The 19,030-nt window shown below is 35.0% G+C and overlaps 1 protein-coding gene across 2 annotated transcripts in view; it reads right to left on the reverse strand.

The window, feature by feature from the left end:
- Positions 1-10,361: 10,361 nt before the first annotated feature.
- Positions 10,362-19,030, reverse strand: part of LOC149790725 (uncharacterized) — an 80,012-nt gene continuing 71,343 nt past the window's right edge. For both annotated transcript variants that reach the window (XM_089972774.1, XM_089972773.1), the window contains exon 19: positions 10,362-18,382. In XM_089972774.1, coding sequence (XP_089828900.1) covers positions 18,087-18,382 — 296 coding nt within the window. In that variant the 3' untranslated portion in view covers positions 10,362-18,086. The remainder of the gene's footprint in view (positions 18,383-19,030) is intronic.

The raw sequence follows: 19,030 nt of genomic DNA on the forward strand, positions 1-19,030 counted from the left end.
CAATTAGTACTCGTATAAGACAATAAAGAAAATTTATGTCAACTAGTAACTTCGTTACTGATGAAACGATCCAAAGTAACTTCGTTACTGGTGAAGTAGTACAAAATAATTCTGGTGAAAATGAAAATGAAATTTTCAGTAACTGGGGTCCCTGTCAACGCTGACCCCGTGTAATATTTCATATCTATTCTGAATTATTTTATTTTTATCAGAAATATTGTATTTTATCAGAAAATTTTATTTTATCAGAAATATTTTATTAGAAATATTTTATTTTATCAGAAATATTTTATATTTATTCTGAAATATTTTGTTTATTCTAAAATATTTTATTTTATCAGAAATATTTTATTTTTCATAAAATCTGATTGATTTGTATCATTTTGAGTACCAACCACCATATCAATTTAAGATATTTCTGATAAAATAAAATATTTCAGAATAAATAATATATTTCAGAATAATAATATAAAAAAAAATTTGTAGTATTTTTGCAAAAAACTAGTCGATTGTGTTAATTTTGAGTACCTAACTACATATCAGGATTACAAAATTGATTGATTTGCACGATTTTGAGTACCCGTTTACTAGTCAAAATTAACAAACTGATTGATTTGCACGATTTTGAGTACCAATCACCATATTAATTTAAGATATCTCTGATAAAATAAAAAAAATATTTCAGAATAATAAGATATTTTTTGTAGTATTTTTTGCAAAACTGATTGATTTGCATGATTTTGAGTACCTAAATACCCATCAGAATTAAGAAACTGATTGATTTGCATGATTTTGAGTACCTAAATACATATCAGAATTAACAAACTGATTGATTTGCATGATTTTGAGTACCTAAATACATATCAGAATTAACAAACTGATCGATTTACACGATTTTGAGTATCAACCACCATATCAATTTCTGATAAAATAAAATATTTCAGAATAAATAAAATATTTCTGATAAAATAAAATATTTCTTATAAAATAAAATATTTCAGAATAAATAAAATATTTCAGAATAAATATAAAATATTTCTGATAAAAATAAAATATTTCTGATAAAATAAAATATTTCAGAATAAATAAAATATTTCAGAATAAGTATAAAATATTTCTGATAAAAATAAAATATTTCTGAAAAATCTACGATAAAGTCTTACGAAAATCTTAAAATAAAGATCTACGATCTTACATACAGATTGACAATTAGTTGTTCCCCACGCCGGTCAATTAATCGTCCTATGTGGTCTGTGAGTTTGTAATTTATTCGTGACAAATACTGATTATGTGTACGTAGATAAACAGGATTGGTTGGCTCTTGCACGATCAAATCCCCAGGGGGAACTTGTGGTGTGAACGTGTATAAAACGTATCCTTGTTGAGCCTGATTTGATTTTCCGAGATCTATTTGATAGCTACCATCGATCACATCACAAACTAGATTAACCGTGATTGTTGAGGTTATATTAACGATTCCAGTATATACATGTCTGCCGCCGCCGTGTGGATCATTATTATATCTAAGAACAGTTGCTGGTGGGGCTATTTTTCTCCATGCATCGAGTATTTTAGGAAAGTTCTCATTAATGACATCCTTGAGTGATTTTGTCAAATCGTCGGTGGTACATCCTGGTTGTATAAAATTTAATAAATCAGCTTCATTTATCTTATAATGATCAATATACGCTTGTTTGATACTGTTTTTTCTCCTGTAACTATATAATTATTAGCATTTATTACTTCAATAATAGTCTGATTAAAATATTTAAGATCTAATACAATTTGATTTAAATGTTGTATCGTTGCAATTATCTGATGTTTTAGATTTATATTGGGTTACTCCAGGATATAGTTTTTAAATGAACGTGCTAATGTCTTTAATGTAGTTGTGTATTCAGTTCTAATTTCGTTAGCCCTTGATCTGAAATCTCTTTCGAAAACAATATTAGTTGAAGATTTTTTTATCAAAATCAATGATAGAAAGCAGTGCCTTAGGATATATTTTACCATCATAAGTAGTATGAGCATCCCTGTTAGTCCATGGATACAAATTTCGATATTCTGGAGTTGTTATAAACTTTGTTTCGTCCGTGAGAAATTCAATTAATTTTGGTTCTGGTGATCCTTCATGCACTGGGGGAACATCCGGCCAACCTAGTACGGATCTTATCGTGGACTGATAAATATCAACGACGTAATCAGGAGAATGTATCTCAACCGCAGAAGATAGCGTCGGCTCATGAACATTAATCGATATTTTTTATTCTTTTCCTGTTATTGATTTTATTCTACGAGCAAATTCCTCATTGATTTGTTCGATCTCATAACTACCAGTTGGTATTCCAGCAACAACCCAGTCAGGTGTTCCATCTGGTTTATTCTTATTAGCAAATACAAGCGAATTATTTGCTGGTGTACCATTAAATGATTTCGATCTGATATTTGGCCAACTATGGTATACTCGTAATTGCGCTAGTGCAATTTCGATTGCGCGAATCGCAGTTAGAAAATTGATGTTAAATTCAGGATTAATCGAGCTTACCGAGATCATCGTGGTCTTGTGTGGGGTTGTGTTCGTCACGATCTGCTGGAGTAATTCCGTCATTATTAATACTCGTACCTTTAACAGCACTGTTATATATTTTAATCATCTCTGAAAACTCGAAATCAGATATAATTCCATCACTGAGACTCGCTGATAACAACGAAGATAACTTCGAGTATGCGACCGTCGCTGTAATTTTATCATGTAATCGGATAACTTTTCATTCGTGCAAGTACATATATTGTTTTACAATGATATTCAACACACCTGCAATCGTTGTTGTAGCTGAAATGCAAATAGTTACAACTACTGGTGCCATCATTGTTATTGTTGATAATATCACACCGGTTCCAGCAACAACACCTGATACTGAATAAACGATCACGTCGACGATAACTAGTGGTCGTCGATATTTCTTTACTTTTACTGTATATTGTTCGACTCGATCTTTCAACGCTGCCTGTCATTCACGCGCTTGATTGTACCTATAATGTTGAGATGCAACGTCGACTGAGGTACTCATTATATTTTACGCAGTAACCAATTGAGATGTTTCAGCTACAAATTCCAAACACCACCAGTAAGATGCTACGATTAATTTCTTATCAGCTGCTTCCAGAATAAATATGTCTTCGTTTCCACTATTTAATATAACAGATACAACCCCGGAAAACTTATCAGTTGAATGACGGCATGGATACGTTGAAAATATTTCAAATTTTGCAGCACTGAACACAGACAACCTGTACACACCAGTGACTGTTGCGGTATATTTGATAGTTTTATTTTGCTGCGACCATGTTGCGAATCCCGATGATACTGTGTATGCTATGTTGGTAATATTCCCGGGAGTTATTCCGGCTGGAATTCTAATCACTCTGATTTTATTAACGATCTCAGGAATCCCCGTTACGATGTTTTGCTGTGTTTGTTTGATCGTGTCAATGTTCGTCTTGATATCAATGAGTTTTATGTCAACGGTCAACGGATTACCAAAAAATTCATCTACGGTTTCATTAATTTTTCTAAAATTTCTGCGAAGATTTGTAAACGCGTTTGCATGAACGTCATACTCGGCCCGCAACGTGGATAATTTACCATCTACGGTGTTGTAGTTGACCTCAATTTATTTTTTTGTTGCTGCGTCTTCGTCGGATGTTGGATCTCTTAAAACTACTATCTTATTCCCGTTCATGCTGAGTTCACCCGTCATTGTGTCACCGGTATTTTTCACACGATTATCAATACTTGCCGTAATTTGATCTCTGATGGTTGTAAACGATATACTTGAATCCCTGATTCTGCCGCTGTCAGTAAACACAGGGATATTATCCGTGACCGCGCCGAGTACTCGTCGAATTATATCATTCCATTTGATATTGCTGGTTTTTAGTTTACCATATCGATCCTGAAAAATGACAACCTCATCTGGGTCGACTTCAGCAAGATTCATAATATAAGCGAGGTCATCCTTAGTCGCGTAATTCGACAGATCAACGTCGCCGGATTTTTTTTAACGCGTGAAGAACATCTTCTTCCGTAAATATCAACCATTATATAAGATCTAAGATCTGTTTAAAAAGAATTGGTTGCTTGTATAATCATGCACGACTTTATGTGGTGGTTTGGATGATTTTGCTATAGCGTTAAGTACATTAATTACTTCACGGCAACATATTGGCGGATCTGTCACTGTTTGTGTGGGTAGTGTTGAATACCAAACTTGTGCGTGAAGTGGTGCAACATTCTCGATAAATTCAATGGGTGGAGCTAACCCGTATGAATCAAAATAAACGATTCCACGTGGATCAACCGCGTATGATACCCAGTGAGTACCGGGTCCTGAATTCGAGTCAAGATTAATAATACCTGTTTCGAGTTTGTTCGGTTGTTTCTGTTTATTGATCTCGAATAAAAACACCTCTGAAGTTTTTTATTTTTAATTGTTTAGCAGCATCAAGTAAATCAAAATTTGATGCTGGAGCATCTAACGAAGTGATCCTGGGAGCCTCAGACCTCTTCCCCAACGAGATCCCGGTAATCTAAGACCGCTTCCCTTTTTTTGTACCCCTTTCCTGTTGCTTTCTTCAGAGCCATTCCAGCAGCTGTTCCAACAGCACCTAATGCGGCTGCTTTTGCTACGGCTGGAGCGGCAGCAGCTATTAACGCTGGAATAGCCGCGTGAAGTGGAAAAATACCACCGGTTTTAATTGAGTCCTTAATCACACCCGCACAGAGATTAAGTTTGACGCCTATTTTTGATTGTTTAGCGTCGTTGAAATGTTTAAGCTGACGTTCTGATAATGATAGTTTATGTTGACCACCCGTGATCTGATCTCGCTTTAGTGATATTTTCATTCCTAAGTTTTTTGCTGAATTTAATTGAAGATTTTTAATCTGACCAGGAGTCAAACTGACACAAACGTGATGATATGGCATTTTATGATAAATACTTGCCACGCTCCAAATAATGATTAAAGATTTTCCACTGGTGCATCAACGACTCTCATTCGACCACTACCACCTTCAAGTAACATGGCTTTATCGCTGAGTGTAACCGCGATTGTTCTATAATCAGCACCACCTGTATTTAACGTTGCTTTAAGATGTATATCAACGACAGATTGTTTTGATAGATCAAGATACTCCAGTGAAAAATAATAAATCGGATACAAAGTTCTGAAATCATATTGTGATATTTGCAACCCAGTATTTACATTTTGATCACGTCCCATGAATGACATCAATCGATGATATACACGTCCTATATGATTTTGTGCATAATTTAGTTGTCCGTTTATCCGTAAAGAAATATCTGTGATACCTAGTTGGTCAAATTTCATATGGGTACGTCCTTGATTACCTAATCGATCGCGGTTCTGAAACGCAATAAAAATATGACGTGGTGCAGAAACATCTTGTTGTGATGCTATATGCCATGTAAACTGACCGTTAACTTCAGTTTGCATACTATCTGTGCTTGTTGTTAACCATGACAACAAGGATTTACCACCTGTGTCCATGAAAGAAATCAATTTTTGTTCTTCTGCGATCGTTGGAGTCATTACCGGCATCCACAGGGAAAGTTTCGATAATACTACTTTAACAGCATCACCACCAGATCTCCACAGAGCATCGTTATCATCGCTCTTTCTTACAAGAACAACCATGTGTCTAGCTCCAAAAATAACCTTTCTAACATTTCTACAAAATACAAAAATATGCGATAGTGGAATTGTGCATGAAAAACTTCTATTGGTTCCTATCAACATATTTCTACGCATTGCAAATCCCAAGTTGAAATCTGGGTTAACACTATTAACTACTGGCGCCACATCAGCATCATCGGCAGTATGTTTTTTTGGTCGTCCTATATTATACTGAACGCTTTCAGGGAGATTAGAATTATCTTTCACAAACATCATTGTGGGACCTGCTGATCTTGTATAATCATCAGAATATCTTGCTAGACCAATTATTGTTGTAGCAACATCGACATTATTCTGAATTGATTCAATATTTTTTCCATCGATCATATATGTGGCGCTATCAAATAATGCCATAATACCATTGTTGACAAAACCAACTTTTACTTCATTTTCGTAATTGGTATTATCCGTTTTTACAATTGTACCTTCTACCTCAATAAAAGCCTCAGCGGGTAAAAAGTATCTACTTGTGTCATGAACTTGTAGTTCATTTCTTCCTCCACGTTGATCTGGTGTTCGTGCGTCATAAGAATAAAACTGATAATCACGTACCGATTCGTCTTTTAGGACAGGTTTTTCCACATCAAATGCTTCGTCGGATACGCGATTAAACATTTTATTATAATTATTTTCCGTTTAACACGATGATTACCGCGTTCGGGAAATTCCACTTCGGGAAATTCCACTTCCTGATATCAAACTTGAAATATTATTCCTTGGTTCACAGAGTCCTTGATCTGCTAACGGCTGCCAGATTTTGATTTGCAGCTTGATTTATTATTTTACTTACGTCTGTGGGCATAATTTCAGTACTTGGTAATTTTACTGGTTGTGATCTTCGTCGCATTAATCGTGCTAGTCTATCTTTGATCGCCGAGAACGCCTTACCAGCAACATTGACAATTGCACCAGAGTTTTTTCACGAACAACATCGATAGCTTTCATCGATAATTGTTTTGCAACAGGTGCTACTTTTGGAGCTATCCTTGTAAATAATCCCTGTACTACATCACCAAGTCCATCTCCGTAAATAGCTCTGTAGATTGGTAATCGTGAGTTTACCGCTCTGACCTGTACGGGTTTACGATGATTATTGTGTACTATCATCTTATTTTATTTACCATTTATCTAACAACTAGTCACTGTAATCATCAACAAGTTCATTGATAAGTTCTCGGTAAACGCCGATATCCATGATACCACCTTGAAATAATCGCCGACAAATATCAGCTGCTTCATTGGTTATTTCTGGTGAGTTATTTCCGGCACGTTTTCCCCCTATGAGAACTTCTAACCGTAACACATCATTGAGGATATTATCAGGACAAATAAAATTATTTTCCAGACCACTCCCCGTTGCTCCTTGTTCAGTTGTTTTCTTAAATAGTCTTAGGGGTGATTTTTCTTTTTCTATTTTTTCAAGTTGCTCTTTAAACTTTTTAAGTCCCGACTTAACCTTTTGCTGCAGTATAGGAATTTGATATGAAAGTTCCTGCTGGGAGAGTTGTTGTTGTTCTATCTGCTGCAGAGGTGGAGGAAGTTGATATGAAGGTTCCTGCTAGGAGAGTTGTTGTTGTTCTCTCTGTTGCAGAGGTGGAGGAGGAAGTTGATATGAAGGTTCCTGCTGGGAGAGTTGTTCTTGTTGTTTTATTTTCTCTCTGTAAAGTCTTTTTACTTCTTTATCAAGATTTTTGTATTCTAAATCATCATATCTAGCTTGGGGGTTTTTTTTGTTTCTATATACGCGATATATCCATTTAATAAAATTATCGCCACTTACTTTTTCATGACGAGGTTTTAAAATATTAGATTTATTAAATATACCAAATAATATTGTTTCGGGTAATTTTTCACTTTTAGTATTTCTAATATCTTCGACAAACCCTTTCCTAAATTTTGCAATCAATTCTAAGTTTTCTTCTACTGGTTCGGGTTCAGGTGCAAGTTCTTTTCTCACGTCGGCGACTTCAGTACGAAGTTCTCCAATATCTTCACCAACGGGTGGAGGTTGAGCTGCAGCTATATCAGTTGGAAGATCTCGTAAAATCTATTTTGTTTGTTTGGTTCTTCTTGCTATTTTTTCAGTCTGCGCTGCAGTTTGTTCTAATACTGGAAAAATGCCCTTTTTCCTCTTCTCATCTTCCTCCTTAATATCTCCCCATATAGTTTTTTCAACAGCCGCTGCAGCCGCTGCAGCTTTCTTAGTAGCTGCAGTGACGGGTTTAAATAGTTTTTCAGTGTCTTCTTCGTACTCAACTTGTGATTATTGCTGCGCTTGCAAGTTTTTTCTAAATGAGTCTCTGACAGGAAGAAATCTTTTGATTGCTTCTAATCGTTCTCGAGCTATCCTTGCAGTATGAGATTCCGGATGTAACATTTTATTATAATATAATGATTTAATTATAGCAGCAGAGAGGGTGAGGAGGACCTCACGAAGACGTAATTACGTAAAACGCGTACATAATAAACATAAAAAAATCACCAACGACAATGGAGTAATATTAATTAGACAAACCCCGGAGAGATTTTCTCAGTAAAGTGTCGATGCTTTTTTTAAAATCTGTCGACGCTTTTTTATTTTTTTATTTCGGAAGAAGCTTATATTTTAAGCAAATGACGTTTCAGACAAGTGGTCTGTTCACCCTCTCTGCTGTTGTATATATGTGGCAAATTAAGCTAACCACTTCTGGCATCGCATCTATACAAGTACATTTAAAAAGCAGTCATTTTTAGTAGCTAGTCCTACAACATTATAAATAAAATAATTACGGCTGCCGTATCTTCGGATTGAAAACACAGGATATATATATATATATATATATATATATATATATATATATATATATATATATATATATATATATATCAGGCATCACACTGGGCTTCGCCAACGTCGCAAATTACGATTTTTGTTCCTTATTGGCGACAAAATATACCATCTAGCAATGTTTTTGGCGAAAACATTTCTCGCTGTCATAAACTGTATATACAGTTTTGGGCATGCAATTGAGAAATTCAAAGGCACCATGACACGAAGCCGCAAACTTGGATATAAATTTGCTCTGTAATCTATTGTTACATAAACAAACCAATTGTTCATGCTGACAAACCACCCTAACAGAGCATTGTCATTTCATAAACCACTTATGCTGATGTATTGTCTTAGTACTCAGTGCTGTAATATAACCCAAATAGTCATGCTACCCGACTAGCTACATTCGACCATCTCTGAAGACGGGAACGAATGACCACAATCTATCAGATGATGGCAGTTATTTTTCCTTTTTGAAAAATGTACCAGAAACAATAGTTTTGCTGAAAACTTAAAGAAAACTGATTACCTTTGAAGTACCGATCGCTCTGTGTATATACTTAGCAAATAAAAACAAACCTGTCTCCATCAATGTTTTACAATTATTTGATGTTGCCGCCGCAATACAAAACAGGCATTTGTTTGGTCCTTCAACGAGCACCTTTAGCTGTGCCTTCAATAACACATGAACAATCATCAAAGCAAGCCGTGTACCTTTCTTCAAAGAACGTCGGCAACAAACTTAAATAAAAGCATTGTTTCATTTTTCATAGTGATTGGAACATATTCATTGTGTCGTGAAAGTTTCCTGTTTGCAACACAAAATTTCATGATTACGATCGCTACCAAAGTCGATTCAAAACCCAAATTAAAGTTCCCATATTTTGAAACAATAGATATATGGCCGTAGAGTTAAATGAAGGTGAGACATCTCGCAAGAATGTTAAATCTGTTCACGTTTTCATTTCCCTGTGAATAGCCTCATCCCTTTGATAGTCTCGTCATCATGGTTGTTGTCTCTGGCTGACCAAACTCTAGGCCAACTTAAGTAAATGGACATGTAGCATATAGCATATACAGCCGCGTGCTACTAGGGTAGTAAATATCAGAGTGAATTGTTTCGTGAAATGATTTTGTTGACAATGGGGTGAAGATCAAACGAAGACTACCGTATATATATATATATATATATATATATATACACACTCGTTTTAGCTATGTTTTCTAATGGGATTTGACAGATATGTGAATTTCCTAACATTCGAGTTCGTGGATTTTTCATATGCATGTGTATTATTTAACACATTGTGGAGTGTATTACACAAATGTAAGTTGTCAATATACAAATGTATTTCAGACTAGTTATCTTCATTTAATCAAAATTTCCATTGTTTTTCTATTCGTAAATCCTAGTCACGGACGACAGGTCATCTCTTATAATTTCACTTGTAAGCGAAATTTCAAATTTATTTTCAGTCTCCTCGCCCCCCCCCCCCAACTCTTATCTAAATGTCCGCTTATGCCAACAATACTTCCCTGGTCCCGAGGATGATGAGATAAACGGATAGTATTGTATTATGAAAATAGCGACATTTCTGGAACATTGGCAACAATATATTGGGGTTGGCAACAGTCTGATGCACATAAACAGTACAATTCAGTGTTTAATACCAATGTGTGGTCCCTGCTTACTGCCGTTGTACAAGGCATCTTATAGACTAGCTCATTCATTCCTCCAAGCTAAAAATTCAACCATTATTTCCCATTTGTGAGAATAAAACATAAGTTAATGTAAATGATATATACCTTTATTTATATAAAGTACAGAAAAAGTATAAAGTATGGTTTAACATTTCGAGTAAATCTGCATGTACAATTTTTTACACGTTCTGAAAATATAAAATTTATTCAACATACATATGAGAACTAAATCCAATATCTCCCCCAACAATGTCCTTTACTCACACGAAATTAATGCATGGACAAAAGAAAAGAAAGTTGATAAAATCTTCAAAACTATGCATGATATATAAGCAAAAGCTGTACGTACAATTATAGTCTGAAAAAGAACAATTATATATAAGCATCCATGTTGTAATTTGTTTGGTTTCGGAAGATGTTACATATCACATATTCTCTGACTAGATTACTGAAAACACTGAACAGTATTATTATGAAGCCAAAAAGGCCAATTTGTGGTTCATTTCTCAACAATTGTAAGGGTTGACAAAGGTCACTTGAATATTAATTTTCCCTGACCACATGTCAAACACAGATATACCCTGAAAAAAATGCATGTGCCTCTTTCAAAGGAAAAATCAATGCTCAACAAATGCTAAAAACGAATGATAAATGCAAGGTGTAAAATATAGCAGAATAATAATAAAATCCTGAACCATAAAACAATAAAGTAAAATTTGTGCGATTACAATGGTTGGTTAAAAAGCATATCACAAGAAAATGTTCACAGCAATCCACCAAAAACAGAATAGCATATACATTCAAAAACTTCTGTCATAAACTGTATCCATTTTAAAGTCAAAAAGGGCAATAACTCTTATAAAATAACAAGAATGCATGATTTATCAGTATGTTCCTCCTCAGAGGATGATCATTTGTACCGAATCGCACAGCAATCCATAAAAACTACAACACAAGTTGCGTTCACAAGATATTGTCAAGACACTGCATTTGGCTCCAGTACTTCAAGGGCAATAACTCTAATACAAATTGTGAGAGCAAACTGTCATGTCACTATGCACATCTTCAAATGATGAATAAAGTTTCTTGATGATCCACTAACAACTGCGACTAGGTATGTTGACACTAAATTAGGCTCAAAGTCAAAATGGCAAGAACACAGTAGGTTCATATATCTACACGTCTTCAAATGATGATCATAATGCATCGCGAGCTTCACGGTGATCCACTAAAAACTACAAGATTAATTGCACTCAGACGAATATGTCATATACTGCATTCTGCTGCAAATAATTTATTTGCCAAGTTTCATGGCAATCCATGCAACAAAAAACTGACTGGTTGCTACAGTGTACTGAAAGAGCAATAACTCTAACAAAAGTACAAGTGCAGAGTGATTTGCTGTTATGCACATATTTGGGTGATGGCCATAATGTTCAACACATTTCAAGACAATGCATCACACACTGGGGCACTAGTTACACAAATGAGATTGTGCCATACAGTGCATTAAACTTCAAGACATAAAGTCCAGAAACTCTAACATAAATTGACAGCACATGTGCAACTTCAGGTGAGGACAATATTATTGGCCAAGTTTCACTGCAATCCAAACACTGCAAGACTGGATGTATTATCAATATTGTGTCATGCATTGTTACAATACCAAAAGCACAGTAACTCAAATAAAAACTGCTCTGGGAAAGTGATTTGTCTATTTGCACATCTATAAGCGATAACCGCAATATTTAACAAGTTTCAATACAATCAATGAAAAATGTAAGGACTAGTTTTACTAATGAGATCATCTGCAGGCCAGACAAACACAAGGATTAACATATATTCCCATCTCTGCAGAGGCAAGAACATAACAAATGTGATAAACCATAAAAGGTCAACCATAAAGGATAAACAGTCAACCATAAAGGATAAATGATCAACCATACATGATAAATGGTCATAAATGACAAACGGTCAACCATAAATACTAAACGGTCAAACATAAATGATAAACGGTCAACAATAAATGATAACAGTCAATCATAAATGATAACGGTCAACCATAAAGGATGAATGATAAACAATATACAATAAAACATACAATGATGAACATTAACCACAGATGATGACAAAAATCAAGTCAAAACACCAATTACAGTTTATGATTTTATATATTTATTGCAATTCAGAGAGATGTAATAGGAAGTGAAATTGAATATGAACAAAACCCGTTTTGCGCATGCCAGAAATGATCTTCCTATGACATGAACAGTTTGGTTTGGGTTTTGTGGGATTTAATGCCATTTTTCAGTACATATAGTATGCTATGTATGGCAGCCATTATATTTGGTGGTGGAAGAACCTGGGCAGGACCCATGTGGAAACACAGATCCATGGGAAGGTACTAGTAGAGCCATGGCTCAAACTCGTAACGACAAAAGTGATAAGGACGTGTGAACATAAGATATAAGAAATAAAAGTAGTCCCCAGACAAATCCTGTCTTCTAATTGCAATATTTCTTAAAAAAATCTTTTTCCTAGCTGCTTTGCAATTATTGCCATTTTACTTTTTTTGAGAAAATTGTGGGATTTATAATACTGTATATGGACATGTAACTGGGGTCTCTCTAGCAAAGAGTATGCAAGTGATAGGGCATAAAACTATGTTATCTATAGCTGATAATAATAATGGCAAAAAATAATGTACTCAGCTTTCTGAATCTTGAATTCCTTCAAAATGTACTTTCTGCTAATCAGAATTACATGGGTTCCAAAGGTTGATCAACCATGCAAAACTGTACTGCAAATTAAACTTTAATTACAATAGAAATCACAATTCCAAAGGAGAACTTACTGCACTCAAAAATAAAATGAATTGGATGTTCCTTTACAAACAATATTTAATTCTGCACCTCCTTAAGAATTACAATTAAAAGAATTGTATATTTTTTCCACCATATGATTCCAAACTCTCAATGAGAGAAGAGAAATGCATGTACAGCCTACCATTAAGGCTAGTACCTCCAGACCCATGTACAATCATACAGAACTGACCCAGCTAATAATAACTACAATCCATGACAACTTGATAAGCAAATTTTAACCAGATCAACAGAAAATAAAATCCAGAAATCCAGATGAACTCAAAAGGTTATTTCAAAGCAAAGTCATTCACAACATGACTCTAAATTTCAAATGTAAGTATTACAAAATTAGATTTCATTTCTAAACAATTGATGGAGCACATGATATACTACCTGTGGTTGCTAGGCAGTAAATGACGGAGCACGTGATTTGTTTAACTGCACTTGTGTACTTACTTTGGAATTTTGCATACATTCAATTACTTCCTTTCTTGTAGTGTGTTCATTTTATTATCAAACCTTAGGCAGAAAAGTAAAATGAATACATACTAAAAAATATTACTACATTTATATAGGAAATATGTTTTTCTTTTTTGTTTTTATCTATTCTATCCATACTCTTAATGTTGCACGGTATAGCGCAGGAAACATCATTCATATTTTCCCATACAACTGCACTAATCCTATATTATTCCTGTATAACAAACTATACTGAGATGAAGTTATGCAATATAGTAACCATTTGACAACATACACACACACATATACACACATACAAATACACACACATACACATACATACATAAACAGATGGAAAATTTATTTTTACTTATTCTATAAAAAATATACAAAAGATTTGAGCACACAATCTGTAATACTTGTAGCCATTTGATTTTGTAAAAACCTATTATTTATTTGCTTTCATATTCCCACGTACTTAGGCTATATCAATGTTTTCAGCAGACAAACAAATGACTCTCAAGGAAATCTGGACAAAGAAAAAGCATGCATCTTTGTAATTTTCAAATATATTTTTTACTCTTCAACTAGCACTCTCTTCCTTTCTGATTGAAAACCTAATTGTTTTCCAACTGAAAACTAACATTCCCCATACACTGAACTATGTTACAGAGTCAAGCATTCATGTCACATACACTGACTATGTTATAGAGTCAAGCACTTGTGCCACATACACTAATAGCATCAAGCACTCATTATTGTTTCCTCTTTATTTATAATGCAAAAGACATTGGTATCTCCTTTCTGACATTAATGGCAGTGTCAATAATGTTAAGGGTTTGTGCAAAAGTACTGCATACAAGTTTTGGCAGAGTGCTCACATTGTTTTATAGGTTTGGTATTGTGTTCATTCACAGACATCCACTGATACTAAAATGCATGCCTTTACAAAAGATGTGTGAAAAACAATGAGCTAATAAAATACTACATGATGATAATGTAGTTAACTTTAAAACCTGAAGAAATAAATGAACAATAAACGATGAGATTCTCACATAAATTCCTTGATATTAATCAGAAAATAAGTGATAGGCGAGGAATGATTAAAGCTCAAATGTAAATGATACATAAATGTATAAACAATAAATGTAGAGATGATATACAATAAACAATGAAAATGAGAATTTAAATCAAAATGGAAACACCAAAGCAACATTCTGAAATGCAAAAGGTGCACTTTTGCAGTAGATAAATGTTTGAGGGTTTGTAAACACTTTCCACTGTGAAACATATGAAACAATGTAATGGACCCCATTTTACAATGATAAGAGATACTGTTATTACATCTGGCCTGTGTGTTCCCTCCACATACTACCTGTTATTTCACTCTTCAAAAATTCTGGGTATATGAAAAAAACACTATTCAGACTGGTTTCAAATGTGAATATATAATTCCAACACACATAAATTTATATAAATTATGATACAAAGGTGTCTGTGATATCACACAATAATGAAAATATTTACAAACTTGATCATAATAAATCAAAATAGCAGTTTTCATTTAATTGTTGTCTGGACACCCCCAGTTATGTTCAAGCATACATGTCCAGCATATTTCAGATCATTCCACTAATAATGGATGTTCTTACTGGTCACACTACTTGATAGAATGTATCCTTTCATTGTGCCATGCTGTAACAGTGATGTATGCTGTAACACTGATGTATGCTCTAGCTAAGATGTATGTTTCTGCTGTGATGCATGTTGCAGCTGTGACATTGTAGGTGTGATGTATGTTTTAGCTGTGATGTTAGTTTGCTGTAAGCTATAGCTGTGATGTATGCTGTTATTTTGCTGAAGGCTGTAGCCATTATGTATGCTGCTGTTTTGATGTATGCTGCAGCTGTTACATGTTGTTGTTGTTGTAGGGTTTAATGCCATTTTTCAGCACAAGATAGGCCATATATGGTGGCCAGTATAACTTGTGGAGGAAGAACCCTGGAAAACCCAGGAAAGAACCACTGACCCACGAGAAGCTACTGGCAGGCTTTCCCATGTACCCACACTAGCCGAGCCTTGGACTCGAACATACGCAGACAGAGGTGAAATGGCAGTGATCCGGAACGGTGAGCGCTTTAGACCACTCAGCCACTCGGGGCCCCTGCAGCTGTTACATATGCTCTAGATGTGTTGGATGTTGAAGATGTGGTGGATGCTGTAGGTGTAGCTATGATGTATTCTGTTTAACTCTATGCTATAGCTGTGACAGATGCTGTGATGTATGCTCTGAGACATGTCCTTTTTTTGTGACATATGCTAAAGTTGTAATGCGTGCACTAGCTGTTTACTGTTACTGTGATGTATGCTGTAGCTGAGATGGATGTTCTAGCTTTGACATATGTTGTTGCTACAATTTATGATGTTGCTGTGATGTATGCTGTTGTTGTGATGTATGCTTTACTGTGATGGATTCTGTAGCTGTCATGGATTCTGTAGCTGTAATGTATGCTGTTGTTGTGATGGATGCTGTAGCTGTAATGTATGATGTTGCTGTGATGTATTATGTTGCTGTAATGTATGCTGTTGTTGTGATGGTTTCTGTAGCTGTGATGTATGCTGTTTTTGTGATGGATTCTGTAGCTGTGATGGATGCTGCAGTTGTGATGTATGCTGTTCTTGTGATGGATTCTGCAGCTGTGATATATGCTGTATCTGTGATGGATGCTGTAGTTGTGAAGGATTCTGTAGCTGTGATGTATGCTGTTGTTGTGATGGAGTCTGTAGCTGTGATGTATGCTGTAGCTGTAATGTATGCTGTTGTTGTGATGGAGTCTGTAGCTGTGATGTATGCTGTTGTTGTGATGGATTCTGTAGCTGTAATGTATGCTTTTGTTGAGCTGGACGTCAATTAACTTAGTGTGAGATGATTGAGCCCAGACAGGAGCACAATACTCAGCTGTCGAATAACAGTGGGCCAGTGCTGATGTCTTGAGTGTCTGATCACTAGTGCCCCTGGTTTCACCAGCCAGTATTCAGAGCAAGTTGTTTCAAGTGCTACGTTTTGCTGCAGTTTTTCATCAGGTGGTTGTAGAATGTCAGTGATCTGTCCAGAGTCACACCAAGGTATGCTGGTGTCAGGTCATGTTTTATTTGATGCCCACTGAGGATGATGCAAAGCTCATGGTTTGCATTTGCATTAAGGTGGAGGACGCTAGAGACTATCTTTGTTGCGCTTGGCTGCAGGCGCCATTTCTTGAAGAAGCACATCATTTCGTCCACGTCCTTGTTCAGTACCCCCTCAAACTCTGCAAATGAGCAACTTTGGGTCCCAAGAGCAATGTCATTTGCATAGATGAACTTGCATGACTGTGTTACAAGTAAGTAATTGATACAGATATTGAACAAATTTGGTGAAAGAACAGACCCTTGTGGAAGTCCATTAGCCTGATGCCTTTACAAGCTGCAGCTCTCTCTGATGTGCACTCTGAAGCACCTGCTTAAGATGTATGCTATTTACCATCAGAGATAACAGCAGTTTTATGAGATCATGACCTTATGTAGCCATTGATTTATGATGCCCTTTTATCTCATACAACCAGTGTTAATCTGGGACAAATGACTCCTGATGGATATGAGTTATTTTTTAATACACAATAATATTCAGCTAAAGTAGCAACTGAACACAACCACTATGAATAACAAACACTATGAATAATAAACACTTTGAATAGAAAACACTATGAATAGCAAACACTCTGAATAACAAACACTACTTTCAGCAGTATAACTCCAAGTGGACCTGATAAAGTTCACCTGACTGACATCTATCTAGAAGATAAATCTGACCTAGCAATCTGGCTTAGTATGATTATCTTTTACATATAAAGGTATTTATATTCTAAGTAACATCAGCCATACTGGAAGATGGATCAGCATCATTTGTTCATTTTTAAAGTCCTTACACTATGATGCTGTTTGTTAAATTTGGCTAAATTCTGTTGACCAGTTTTTCTGCTGAACAATTACTTTCTTGATTCCAACATCTAGGTTTTTTACTTATCATTATTTTCTTTGCATCTTTTAATATATAGAATTCATTGTATCATATGTCTGTTCGGAGACATTTTATCTGATCTGATATGTGCAAGAGATCACTACTTTTTGTCAAGGGCTGTTCCATGTAAACATACATGGTACCCAGGAAAGGCAGTTTTTCAAAAATGTATGCCAGGGTACTTAGATTTCACATAGTTCATATTGGAATGATAAGAAATTTCTAAACTGCATCAATGGGTAAATACCCTACTTTAAAGTGCCTTCCCTGGGTCCATGTATGTTTTAATGGAACAGCCCTAAGTCAAATTTAGGTAACACTGCTTACTGAAATAAAAGCAACCTTTCAACGGTGCTACAAACATGGTACTAACCAACTAAAAATATTCCATAAGACTGATTGAACTCATAAAACTTTAGACACAATATCCCAAAATTTAAAAAATCTGGTTCAGGATACGGACATCAATTCCAACGCATCTGCAGGCTTTCTCAAGATTTCGGAACGTAGCCTGACCTTTATCTCTCTGAACCCATTCTTGCAAGATCTTAAAGCACTGTGTGGGGATACGAGGATTTTCCATCTGTATCTGCTCAATTCTGGACCAGGGGACATCCAATTCTATGCCTAACTGAACATATTCCTTGCCAATCTTCATGGAAAGTCGATTCAGGTGCTTCTCCAAGGGAACTTCATCCAAGATATTGAGGGGAAGGCATGAACTTGGACCATCTTAAATAAAGCATAAATATATATATATATATATATATATATATATATATATATATATATATATATATATATATATATATATATGCAATAAACTGACAAAGAACAGTGTGAAACTAGTATTAACTAGCCTGAGCACTTTCAACTCTTTAATGAGTCGTTTTCAAAGGCAAATACAAAACACTGACAAAACAAACAAATAAAATAGAAAAACGGTTATGTTTGCAAAACTTGACATGGCTGTTTCCACAGGAATTAAACCATTAATGTATTATGTTTCAACTAGTTTATTTCAACTTGTTGATGATACTGGAAAATATTTTTATTGATCTAGAAATTGATGAGCCATAACAACATCTGTTATTTTGTGTAAATTTATGTAAGCACAGATTATATCCCAGATATTTCATTGTTATAGTAGTCATTATAGACTATTAGGCAAATTTAGAGAATTATTTAAAAGAAAATATGTTGGCTGCAAAAGATAATTTTATTTGTGCACGGCTGTCTTTTTCTAGTCTTCTTGGTTTAAACCGCTGGTTTCAATGTTCTTAGGCAGCATATTCAGTAAGATTCCTTTTCTTTCCTGGTTTGGGAACTCCATTTGGGGTTGTCAGCAATTGCAATAAGTGTTATATCACTGAAAGTGTG

The sequence above is a fragment of the Sinohyriopsis cumingii genome, chromosome 10 (genome assembly GCF_028554795.1).
Source record: "Sinohyriopsis cumingii isolate HCF-2022 chromosome 10, ASM2855479v2, whole genome shotgun sequence".
Taxonomy (NCBI): domain Eukaryota; kingdom Metazoa; phylum Mollusca; class Bivalvia; order Unionida; family Unionidae; genus Sinohyriopsis; species Sinohyriopsis cumingii.